This window comes from Gossypium raimondii, chromosome 13 (genome assembly GCF_025698545.1).
Source record: "Gossypium raimondii isolate GPD5lz chromosome 13, ASM2569854v1, whole genome shotgun sequence".
Taxonomy (NCBI): Eukaryota; Viridiplantae; Streptophyta; class Magnoliopsida; order Malvales; family Malvaceae; genus Gossypium; species Gossypium raimondii.
The window spans coordinates 20,364,352-20,377,984 of NC_068577.1; the positions used below are offsets into that span (position 1 = coordinate 20,364,352).

The 13,633-nt window shown below is 32.5% G+C and overlaps 1 protein-coding gene across 1 annotated transcript; it reads right to left on the reverse strand.

The window, feature by feature from the left end:
* Positions 1-9,165: 9,165 nt before the first annotated feature.
* On the reverse strand, positions 9,166-12,521 carry LOC105767557 (probable folate-biopterin transporter 7). The gene is made up of 2 exons (XM_012587126.2): positions 11,960-12,521; positions 9,166-10,642 (listed from the first exon to the last, which is right to left on the reverse strand). The coding sequence occupies exons 1-2, from the start codon at positions 12,240-12,242 to the stop codon at positions 9,606-9,608; spliced, it is 1,320 nt and encodes a 439-aa protein (XP_012442580.1). The 5' UTR covers positions 12,243-12,521; the 3' UTR covers positions 9,166-9,605.
* Between the last annotated feature and the right edge of the window lie 1,112 nt (positions 12,522-13,633).

Here is a 13,633-nt window from a genome sequence, read left to right on the forward strand (position 1 = left end):
ATAATTGTGAGTTATTTAAGGAAGCAAGTAAGTAAACAAGTAAGTGAGTAAGTAAAGAAGAAAGTAAAGATTCTAGTGCTTGATGAAAATTTATGAGTATGATGGTTTATGATAAATGTTGTTATTTATTTACTTGTAAACTTACTAAGCTTTATGCTTACTTATTTTATTTATTTTTCTTTCATATAGTATTATCAAGCATAGTCAGGATCTTGAAGACGTCGGAGAGCGTTCACACTATCAACCACCACAACTCGGTATTTTAAGACGATAAATGTTTCGAGCTATGGCATGTATAGTGACTTAGTCATTTCGATTGTATATTCTTAAATTATGACCAAAAGATGATATGTAAATATTTGATAATGAATAGTTATTAAAATGGCTAAGTATGAAGGTGTTTGTTGTTATAAAAGTCTAGGTGATAAATTATGCCTAGAAATCATGAAAAAGTAAAAATTGGTAGTGAATCGGTTTTGAGACAGCAGTAGTGACGTGATTTTGAAAAATCACCAAGGATAGTAGAAAATGAATTAGAGGATGGATGAGATATAGAATTAAAGCTTATTGAGTCTATTTTCATATAAAAATAACAGTGTAGACAAAGTAATTATCTATTCTGAGATATTTTGATTTTAGTTAGACAAGGTCAAAGTGGTTTTCAGAATCCTCTGTTCTGACTTTGGAAAATAATTAAAAATTGTAAAAAAAATATTTATGAGTTTTAATTTATATTTATAAATTCCTTATTGAGCCTATTTTCTGTAGAAACAAGTGAGTACACCATATGAATTCTGAAAAATGAGATAATTAAATTTTAGTGACGAGAGGTCAGGACAGTCAATCAGTGAAATAGGGGAGACTTTAACTAATAAACTGTACTAATTGGCCATACCAAAAATTCTGAAAATTTTATGGTAAAAAGATATATGAGTCTAGTTTCAGGAAAAATTTACGGATCTAAATTTCAAGTTTCGTAGCTCAATTTATAATTAATTTAGTAACTGCTGCACAGGTGGACAGCTTTGTTGTGAATAGTGAAATTAATTTCAAAAGTAAAATTTTATGCCCCGAACTTTTAAGTTAAGTCAAGTAACGCCTCATGCTCGACTCCGGAAATGGTCTCGAGTAAGGGGTGTTACACTTACTCATATTTTACCATTGAGATAGACATTCAGATTCATGACTTACCAGATATTCCCGACAGTTCATGCCACATAGACTTAGCAGAATACATCATATTGGTAATCAAATTGAGCATGCCACTAAGGCAATCCTTTCATAATTTTCCACAAAGGTTTTTCTTTCATGATTTTCCACAAAGGTTTTTCTTTCATGATTCGCCACAAAAGATTTTCTTTCATGATTCATCACAAAGGCTTTTCTTTCATGATTTCGCCACAAAAGCTTTTCTTTCATGATTTCGCCACAAAGGTTTTTCTTTCATGATTCGCAACAAAGGATTTTTTTTCTTGATTCACCAAAATGTCTATTCTTTCATGGCGTGTTTATGATATGGATTTTCCTAAACTCACGTTACATGAGGTTTGTCCATCATCATCCTAGGACATGTAGGGAACCCTATTGGGTAATAACAAGCATTTAGTTCCTTTCAGATAGAGCCATGGCCATGGACTTTCCATTTCAAAGTTCATGTTTAAAGTCCTAATGGACCCCTTTTGCCAACTTCGCGGAGATTAGACACATGCCCACTTTACAGACTCTTCATGCATTGACGTCTTAGACTCATTTTGTAGACCCTTCATGCACTTACTATATACATTCCAAGCAAACATACATAACCATACTTCAGTATCACATTATTTATACATCATTCATCATATACTTGAACCTATCAATTTCCATATCAAATATACATACTATTCTCAGCAAACAATCATGCATTCCTTTGGTAATTACTCATATAGCCATTTATATAACATACCATTCCTTTCATGATTTAAGTTTCATATTTCAGCTAGTAACCTAAAGATCTTTTTGTATGAATAGTGCACATGCAAAAGTCAGCATAAAGACTCACCTGACAACCACGGACAACAACTTGATCGCCAAATTCAAACATCCGTCAAGACTTCAACAACCACTACTTATAAGACATAGGAACACCATTAAAACTCATTCAAATAAATTTTATCATCATCTAAATCTCAGATAACCTCCATGTAAAGCCTTACTTTTTCATCTTACTATTCACGCATAAAATAGACTTACTCTTTCAGAAGTCAGCATGCAAGACTATGATACTTACCTAGGATATGAAATAACCTTCTTCATGAACACAGATCCTTAGTTGCATCTTAACAAAAGAGATCTATTCTTAACTCTAAGCCAAAACAACCATAGCTTATTGAATGGAAGAAAGAAGAAAAACCCTCTAATCTTCAAACCCAAATCAATATATGTATATTTAAAATCCATGTTCTCATAGTGGAACTTAATACGTGTCATAATATTTCTAAACTGCCTTATAAATGGTTTACAAATGTGGAAAAACGTACACGAGAATCCAACATTTTTATATATATTTAGTTCATCCCTTCATTTCATTCCTAACCACCTTGTTAGAATGTAACTAGCACCGTAACTAAACAAACTTGGTACACAATACCTTAGGCGACAACCCAAGATACCCAAATATCCTCAATACTCTTACCCATCTCCTCTTCTTAATGACTCAACACATTCTGGGAACAATCCTTACAATATTCTAATGTCTACTATGCACCTGACCTATACGCTAAAAGTATCAATTGGGCAGATAGTACTACACCCTTCAGATTACTTTCGATTAAATCGCCAAACTCGAAACCCGCCAAAACTAAGTGTTACAACTAATATAAGTTGGTTTTTCGTGTTACGATCTGACCACGTAATATCGCTTAGCATTAGTTAAACATTAGTTAACCATGTAATATCGATAATGTTTTCAATTATGGTTTTTAAAAAATTAAATTAATTTTAAAAAATGAGTCTTAAATACCTTTAATTTTAAAAATAGGACTGATTTTTAAAAGAATCAAATTTGAGAGTTTTATGAAACAATTTAACCAAATTTTAAAATCCAAGCTAAATAACCTCTTTTCACCAAGTTATTTCATGTAAAAACTACCAAAAATTTGTGTTTGACATCCCTTGATTCTCTCTTGCTATTTCAATCAATTTTGAACTCAAAATCCTAATTCCTTTTGATTTTTATCATCTCTTAAGTTATAAATCTCTATAAAAACCAAAAAAATCACCCAAAAACTTTATCATCTATATCATCTTCTCTAAAACGTAGGATATTTTGGATTTGTGTCAAAGCTTGTTTTTCTTCCATCGAAGGTAACTATTCGACTTTCTATGAGTTTTAAATGATATCTAGTTCCTTAAACTGAATTTTTAGCCATTGAAATGCATGTTTAAATAAAAGCCAAAAATTAGGTTGTTAATGGTAGATTTCAGGATTTTACATAAAAACATGATTTCAAAGTGTTTTTCAATAGGTTTTAAAATGATTAGAAAGTTTCTAAAATTACTTTGAAGTTTCGTTAAAGATTTCTTAAGTTTTAATAAATTTTTGGAAAATAGCCATGAAACATGTCGAAAAAGTCAATATATTAAATTGAGTAGTTTTGTGTAGTTTAAAGGTTGAGAATTTGTCATAGGTGAATTATAAGATGAATGTAATTGGTTTTAGGTGAAAATATTAAGTATGGGTCAAGATATTTGAGTTTAAATTTTGCTATGTTATAAGTTTCTGTTACATGAACTTAGTTTAGGCTTATGTTTTGTATGCTTGTAATGAGTCCTTGGCTAATTTTTAGATGTATTGTTGCATGAATTTCTTGTGTTGAAGTTCTAGATTTGATTGAACCTTCTACGAATAGAGATAAGGCAAGGAAAAGCTAGCTTCAGCTTTTGACTTTTCGGCAAAAGCGTAATTGGTAAGTGTTTGGAATTGCTACTTGTAGACACGATTCATAGTGTTAATTGAGAGCATAGGAATAGGCTAAACCTCTATCCTAAGTTCTGAGTGTAAGCTTTCTATTTTCCTTGTTTTATTTTTGGCAAATTATGTGAATATGTGAATAACTATGAAATGATTATTATAATGCAATATTGTGAATTGTATTGTTTTGTGGGTATATTAAATATGTCGAATGAAAGTAATGATGTTGTGTTAGCGATATAAAGATGTGCAGTGAAAGTGTGTGAAAGTCAGTAAGTATGTATGTGTTGCATTGTGGAATATGATGCTAATGTAACAGGTTTTGTATGTGATAAATTGATTTTAATGCACTCATATGTTGACGGATATATGATGGCTCAATAAGCATTATTATGGCACTTTAAGTGCAATTAAATGTGAATTCGATAAGCATGCATTGTGTACAAGTTTGTGACGTGAATTGACGAATATGAATAGTTAAAATTGTGTAATTATGATGTTGATATTTTGGCCTTGTGGCCTTATAAAACCATTGGATATAGTTGGCATGTCATAGGGTTGTAAGTACTCACCTATATGTGTTTTGAGATGTGGGCGTTGAGGCCTTGGGACATGTTAGAGAGATAAGGGAATGTGAGCTAAGCTCCATTCAACGGGACATGTTTGGGTTGTTGGAGAGTGTTAGCTTTATGCTTCACTTATGGGACATGTTTGACTCTGTGAGTCTGTTTGGTGTGTTGGAGATTCGTGTATCCGATGAGTGATGATAGAGCTCACTTTATGTTTCATAACTTCAAGAGCCAAACAATTATAAAATGTGACTGGATGTAATTAAATGAGATATACATATGTGTTGTGATATATGCTAAAATAATCATGTGATTTATGTGTTAAATGTGTAGTAGTATAAATGTAAGAAGATTAAACGTGTGAAATATGATATTAGACTTAAATATGTTATGAATATGTGACATGTCTGCTTAGTCGATGCATAATGACTTGTTTGTGTGGTGGATTGAGTTTTAGTTTGATTGGCATGAGTATATGGTTGCTATGCAATTTATCGTTTAAATATGATCTTATACGTTGTGATAATACAATAAGAGACGTATGATTTTAATTGTGAATAATATGTTAAATGAGTTGATTTAAGTTACATGAAAATGTTAGTATGTTATTATAGTAAATTGTGTATGTAATTGTGAATTGGGTTGTTTTCATGTAACTTGTGAATGCCTGTGAATATATAAGTTAAACTTGTGGGTTATTAAAGTATATATATGTTGTTTTGGTCTTGAAAAATTATTGTTAAATGACCTGATGAAACATGAACATGTAATTTTGACTTGAATGGAATATGGTTGTGAATGCGTTGCAGTATGCTCTTGATTAACCTTTGATATTGTGTGTACATTGTGGTTACTCTGAGCATTCACTGAGCTTGTTAAGCTCACCCACTCATTTCTTAAACTTTGCAGCTTAGTTGTGTGTCGGTGTAAGCGGTGTGGTTCCAATGGTGATCCAAGCAAGTCTATTTTTTATTTCGTATGTGTTCCACATTTATTTACATTTTGGGAAATGACGAAATGTGGTAGACTTGTATATAGCCATGTTAACTTCTAGGCATTTTGCTGGTCTTTAGTTCAGTTGATAAGGATTACATGTTATTGTTATGCTTGAGTTCATAAACATGATAAGGGATTGACGTTACTTGCTCGAACACGATTTTGCGATATTGAACTGTTAATTAGGTCTTTGAACGATTACTTATCGAAGTAATTGATGTATGATGTTTAGGAACTAAATTGGAACAGATTAATTGCTTATGTATGTTGCATTTTTGAGGTCTGGAGAAGAGGTATCGATAATCAGGTTTTAAAATAAATACCTTTTTGTTTTGAGACGTACAGGAAGTCAAAATAGAGACTTGGTATTGATACCTTTGCTCGAGTATCGGTACTCGGGGTTTAAGTATCGATATTTCATGACAGGTATCGACAATTTTCTAGACTTTGGGTTTTTAATCGAGAAACAGAATGCAAGTTTGGTATCGTTTTTTCAAGTGGTATCGATACCACTTAAAGAAAATATCGATACCTCGATACCTACGGACCTGGTTTGAGAATTTTGCTAAGTAGTCCTAATGCATGTTTAATTATTATTATAAGTTTATTAAAAGTATGTTTGGCATGTTCTAATGATGATTGATATATGTTTAACTAAAAATTTATAAGATCACTGATAAAGAGGATGATTTCTTAATAATGTGACAATTTGCTATGAGTATGACATGAGACTGTGATTGGACATCTTGATATTCGATCTTGGCGACCAGGCCGGGTATAGGGTGTTACAAATTACATATATTTTTGGTTTAAGGGTTAAAAAGTCTCACAATGAAAATTTAAAAAATTTATTGAATTATTATGAAAAATGTATTCAATTGAGCGCTAAGTGATTAAGAAAACCAATTGGCCCATTCATTAATTGGAACCATCAATTGATCGGGTTTGATTATTAATTTTGTTAACAAGGATGATAGAAGCGACCAAGTCAACAAGAAATAATTTTTTAAGAAAAATATAATTAAAAGTGCATATAGAATAAATCTGGATAATTAGTTGTCAATATATTTTGGATGAATGCAAAATTAAAACTTCAAAAATTATAAAAGAAAAATTATTAAAAAAATTCAAATGTAGAAAACTAAAAAAATATTATTTATTAAAAAATTCTAAATATATATATAATGATTCATATTAAATATACATATGCTCACTACCTCACCCTCGCTCACTTGGCTGCCAAGATCAACCATCACGACGATTATGTCAATAGTTTCATTTTGAAGTAGCTATTATCCTTTTTCCTGAAACGCCATGCTTACTTCTTATTTGAAACATAAACAATCTGTTTAAGAGCAATTTAACTGAGTCCATCTTGGCAAAGCTACTAGCCTTTAGCTGGCAATGAGTAGCTTTGAATGCTAATGGACTCACACCGAAGTCCTCTCGGTACTCTTCTTTGCTTGAGTTTTCAGCATTGCAGAGTTCTCGGAGAAGATACATAAAATTTTGCTTTTTACCTAGTTCTACGGTTCTCGTGATCAGGGATTTAAATTACGGTCGCGGCCGCGTTTTCGGTCGCGGCCGCGTTTATCGCGGTTGCGGACATAACGGATGCTATTGCGGTCATTGCGGGTATCGTGGTCGTGAATTTTAAAAAAAATTCACACAACTTATTATAAAATATAATAGCGGTTTTCGCGGTAGCGATTTCGGACAGTGCCGCTACCGCTATATAACGGCCGCTATTTCGGTAACGGACCGCTATTTAAATCCCTGCTCGTGATAATCTTTGTTAATAGATCAGTTTGCCTTTCTCAAAAAGGAAATAATCAAATAAATGATGCACAAACTTCTTTTTCTGTGGTTCTTTTTGAGTTTAATCTTCTGTAGTTGTTATTCTTGTACCGAATTTAGTTCATTTTGCTTCACATTGTAAATCTCACACACCTATGGTCTATGTTGGGTTAAACATTTGCAGCTGAGTTGTTTGTTAATGGCGAGATTGTTCAAAGCCCACCAGAACGACAAAGGAGGGTTGAACCACAGCCCCCAAAAGAGTAATGGTTTCGGTTGAGGGCCTGAACAGTAATGCTTCGCGTCGCTTGATCTCGGCAATCGAGTGAGCAATATATATATACATTCAATATAAATTTTTAATAAATAACTTTTTTTGAGTTTATGTACATTTGAAATTTTGTATATTTTTTTAGAATTTTGTAATAATTTCTTAAATTTTTTGAAGTTCATTCATGTAAAATGGATCTACAACTATTTATGTAGATTGATTTTATATGCGTATTTTAATTATTCTTAAAAAAATCTTATTTCTCGAAAGAATAATTTTTTTAAAATTTAAATTTTTGAAAAAAATATTCTTTATTTTTTTAACTAATATTTTTATTTTTTTATTTTTGTTGGCGAGGTATGCCACAGTAGTGTCACGTGATAATTTTTGGTGGCTCCCGTCAACCTCGACGAGGTTGACGGTTAAAGCGATCAACTGACAGTTTTCGTTAACAAAAGTGGTTAATTGTTTTTTTTTTATCACTGAGAGCTCAATTGGATGTACTTTTTCATATAAATTTTTTTAATCTTTTATTGAGATTTACCTATATTTTTTAAGGCTTCATCGTATATTTGAAAAGATATGTTTCTATAATTGTATCCAAATTTATACCAACATAGCCGAATATTTTATGACAAACCAAGAGTTCGAATAATATAAAACATAGATGCTTTGCCAATAGGAGTTTACTATTTAGTTATTTGGCTGTTCCAACACCATGTTTATTGATTCTAGCCTTTGTTGCTTGTCTTGTGAATCTAGACATTGCTAACGCATTTTGAAGATTTGATACCTGATTTGGCTGGTATTTTATAGATTTAGCAGTATCAAATGAAGTAGCCTTCTGAAAATTGAGCAAAGTTTACTGAAATTATCAAAATGGAATTCAAAACCACTGAAGCTATCTTTTGGTGAAACTCGAACTTTGGCATTTAACTTTATGCAAATGAGTGAATTTTATACCCCAAATAAAAAGATAAAACAAGGAGTTGAAAAGAAGATACGGTATTATCACAAATTATGTTGCTTAAACTCAAATGTGAGTTTCGAATATGAATACTTATCTAATATGAGCTCAGTCACATTTCATTTAAGTTGCATTTGAAAGATCTTAAAAAGTCAGATCTTCATATTCGTAAGTTAAACATTTCAACAAAGATGTAAAGTCAAAACATATAAAACAATTGAAATCAATGATGGAGCTAGGAAGCTGGCAGGAGCACGACCCCTAAAATAGAAAATTTTTTATTTAGACCCTTTATAATTTATAAAATTTTAAATTAATAATAGTAAAATTGCACATTGACCCCAAAAATAATAATTTTATTTTATAAAGTTATAAACTATTAAAATAGTAAAATTTAAATTTTACTATCATAAAAATAATAAAAATAATACGATTTAATTCTGACCCAAGAAAAATTTTGACGGCTAGAAAGTGCTACACATGAATGATAATGATACAGTGTTGAAAATTTACAGTGTTGAAAATTTATGGCCTAGATCCTAATCTGAGACGACAATGAAGAACGCAATGGTAATTTATTAACAAGCCAATTGATAAAGAGGCATCAAACAAGTTCTGCTAGGGTTCTGCGGAAAAAATCAAATAGAGACCGTTAAAATGTTCATATCTGTTTCGGCTGCTTTTAATTTGCAACTCAAACACAACAATTTCAACTACATTCCACCAAAATCAGGTTAATAGAAAAAAAGAAAAGAAAAAGAAGCTATCTCATTCTCACATACATTACTGGCCACTATATATACCAAGTTTTTTGACTGATTTAAGTCTTAAAATCTTTCCTTCACTTGCAATAACAAGTCCAAAGATATCATGTCTATAGCGAAGTTCCTAAAACTACCTGTGACTGTTCTTATTGTTTGTATGTTCATAATAAATATTGCAGTGAAAATAAAATAAAAAATGTTAGTAAAAGGCAATCATGTTCAAAACGAAAGAAGGCTAAAACGGCACCATGGATGCATTTCATACCATTCTTGAAAGCACCGACATTATTTACTCTGTCCTGGTTTTAGATTTCTGATCAGGTATCCATGATGAAGAAAATAACGGCAGGAAGGTACAAACTGCCTGAATTAGAAGGCCAAGAGGTAATCCAGAAAAATCATTTCCTGTGACCCCCAAGTATGATGCCAATGCAACACCAAGGTATCCGCTCACTATGAAAGCAAGGGCAACAGCAGACATTACAAATGCCATTAGAGACCCTTCACATCCTCGAGGGCAGAGTTGAGCTATCAGAATACTAAACGGCAGGATCTTGAAGAAGAATAGAACCTCCAAGACACCAGAGAAAACCACAATGTAGATAGAGTCTGGCACCCCCATCTGTCGATAAATCCCTTTAACAAACAACACATCTGAAATCATGAATACTGCCATTGTTGCCTGAATAGTTTCAATCAGTTTCCTTGGTTGGACTGACTTGAAGCTACGATTGTAGATGATACCCCATAACAGAGTTACTACCTGGCCAAAGACCTTAGAAATTCCCAATACAGCGGCATCAATCTTCAAATACTGTGTTTGGTAAAAGAACATTGTTCCTGTCAGTGCTGGAATTATGGCATATGATGCAGCAAACCAGGCTATTGAGTATGCTATCTCAGGTTTTTGTAGGGCAGCTGAAAGGCCTGAAAGCTGTTTCCTGATCCCAACATTTGATGGACTTTTTGGAAGGTTAAGAGAGCGTTCAGGAACAGAGATAGTTATAAGAAACTGGAGCACAAGGAGAAGTCCGAAAAAGATGAACATTGACTGGGGCGAAAATCTGTCAATGGCAGCGCCACCTAACAGGTTTCCTAGGACTCCACCAACAGAAGAAGCCATCCAAACAAATGACTGGAGCTCACCTGAGGAAGCTGATTGAGAATTTTCGGATTTACCCATCTCAGCAACAATGGCATCGTTAGCAACCTCAGCTACTGAAGCGCCAAGGTTACTGAGGAGAAGATATAAGCTCAATGTGACAATTGATATGTTTGATTGTGAAAGTATCACTATTGTTAGCCATGACATTGCCTGTAAGAAAGCTGCAGCAAGGAAACAGCAAAATCTATTACTAAGATGAAAATAAAAATTCACTTTAAAAAAGGTACAGCAGTACTAAGCGAAACACGACATAACTTGTAACTTATAATCCAGTTCTACTGGTATTAAACCTTGCTTTCAACAAGAACACATATGCTGAAAACAACAGCAGCCAGGATGACATGGTAGAATAAAGAGTAAATTCTGGGACAACTTTGCCTCCATTAAATCTTACTGTTCTCAAGACATGTCAAATAATCTATAAGCCATATTCTGTATGAATAAGAGACTGTATTTCCAAAAAACTATGGTATCCAGGTAAACTGACAAACACACACTAATTATTAGTATAATGTCCAGCAGCTAATCAAATCCAAGAACTCATATTCAGTTCACTGTACATAATGGTTATTAACAGATCTGCTGACACCTAGGTAAATTTGACATCCATACAAAGCTTGGAATCACTGATCTTCTCGTACTCATATGAATGAGATAAAAGCAGAAGGCCTCACTGACACTTGATTATTGTATGCAAGTACTCAATGCCAGCCACAGCTTAACTGCTGGTCGCTGGCCATTTATATTTGCATGAGACACTTGATATCTTGCCTATAACAAGGAGAATTGTTGCAATACAAATGTATATATATGATCTTAACTTCCAAATCAGGACCACATGTTTGCTTCAGCTGTATTCTATTCCTCACTGCTAATATTATTGCTCAGCACAATAGCTTTGCTTGTTCGAAATGAAATGCTTGAAAATGACACCAAAAGCAATCAGAAGGAGAAACACACACAACAAGGCTTATCGGTTGCAATATCCTAACTTTTTCATAACAATTTAAAATTTAACCCAGTGACTTGAACTCAAGTGCAAGTGTCAAATACGACTTGTGTCAAATAGTGTCAAACAAGTATGTTCAATTTTTCTAAGGGTATTTTTTCTTATGTGCCTCTAAAGGATCATACTTAAAAACTGAAAAGTAAATGGATCTTAGCAAAGCAAGAATGGAGTAATATTAACCCTTAATTCTTTTTCCTCTGCAAACACATTTTCCACTATTGAAGTCAGACAATAGAAAATTCTGCATAACAGATAACTTAAACCCAAATTACTCCAATGAAAATAATTATAAATATATAATTTAAAAAATCACATATAAACCGACATTCCTAGAATCATAAAAAAAAAAGGAACAGATAATCATGAGAAAAATATTTCCCATTTTCCAGAATGAAACAGAGTGTGAAATTATTGGATTAAACAGAAAACAGGAGGATGAAAAATGACCAAAAGAATTAAAAGCTTTTACCACCAATGGCGATATAAGGAACACGGTGCTGGCCAGAAATATAAACGGCATCGGAAACGACACCATAGATGGGCTTCCCAACCATAGGGAGATTAACCGAATTCTGAAGAATTTGAAGAGTTGAAGAGTCTACTTTAACACTATCTTTCAGAAAAAAGTTAACAGCCATCCATGGAAAACACCTGAAACCTTGGACCCAATACCCAACTCCGAGAAGAATCCGGATCCATTTGGCCTTCCCTTTCCCAGGCCGCCTTCCCTTGGCATCTTCTTTAGCTGACATCAAAACAACAATAACGATTTAACAGAAAAAGGTTTATATTTTGTGAGTTTTCTTTGTTTTTTCCTTCGACTGTTTACGAGATGGTTAAAATGGTGGCAGGGACGGTGGAGAAGGTGAGGTGGCAGTGGCAGTGGCAGTGGCGGTGGCGCTGGCGGTGGCGGTGGTTAAATCGGTTTTCTATTTTTTGTGTTTTCAACTATAACAATACGTGTTTTTCCTTGCATTTTTAATTTGCACTGACTTTTTCCTCTGTAACTTTGTCTTTTTGTCTCCTTTTTTTCGAATAAATGTTTCCGGAATATTTATTTAGTTTTAGGAAAACTATAGGGTGAACACCCGCCTATTCCGGAGGCTTTTTTTATAAAAAAAATTAAATACGTAATTTAATAGTAGTAATTTTTTATGATAATATTGTAAAATAATATTTCTTAAAATAAGCTTGATTGGAACTTATTTTCTTAGAAGACTCAAATATGTTTCGATATAGCATCATTTGTACCAATAATTTTTCTAAGCCCAATTTTGATACTTAATTTTTTTCCCGTGAGCTAATTTATTTTTTTCTAGCATAAGTCTTATGTACGTAATCGCATATTAAAATTTATGCAAAATATATTAAAATTTTATAAATAAAAAATATCATAATTAAATCATAATTAAAAATAAAAAGGCAAACCACAAGAAAAGGGATATATTACATGTTCAAAAATATGAAATTGACCAGTGCCAAAAAAGGGGCCACTTCCTTTCTAGAAATTTTATCATGGTGAAAATCGTTAAAATTTTACTCGGAGTAAAATAAAAATGAGAAAATTGTTTAATATAAAATATTAAAGTTTATTTTGGGAAATAAAAAAATCAATGTGAGAGAGGCCCAAAACCCCTCATATAACATGAAGGGGGTGACATCCCTAGTAAGAATACTAGGGTGTGTCATCCACCCCACTCCCAGTCTAAGTAGAAAGTTATATTTCTATTTGAAATAAACCACTACAACTCAACAAAGACTCTAACTTCTCTTCTTATAAACAGATGGCACTGATAGGGCATAGAAAAAACTTAAAGAGATTGTTACTTTACCGAAAAATAGAGAGAATTTATTCTCAACTATTAAATATATTCTTTTAAAATGACAATTCTACTAGTTTATATTAAAGAAGAGAGAATTTTCATTTTCATCCCAAATAAAAAAGTGAAAACATTTTTTAATTTTGTGTTTCAGTTCAATTGGTTTGAGCCCACACTTAGAGCAATTTGTGGTACGAGAATAGCGAAGAAGATTGTTTGGTTGAAAGCCGGGAACAACAAATGTTCACTAAGACAAAAACATATGTATAAATTCTGTTAGGGTTTATTGCTATAAATATAAAAAATTGGGTCGATTTTCAAAA

Excerpts from the sequence above, each read along its gene's own strand:
- LOC105767557 (XM_012587126.2), bottom strand. The coding sequence starts at position 12,242 with ATGTCAGCTAAAGAAGATGCCAAGGGAAGGCGGCCTGGGAAAGGGAAG. Across the intron at positions 10,643-11,959 it reads TCCTTATATCGCCATTGGTG|CTTTCTTACAGGCAATGTCA; the intron begins GTAAAAGCTTTT and ends TCCTTGCTGCAG.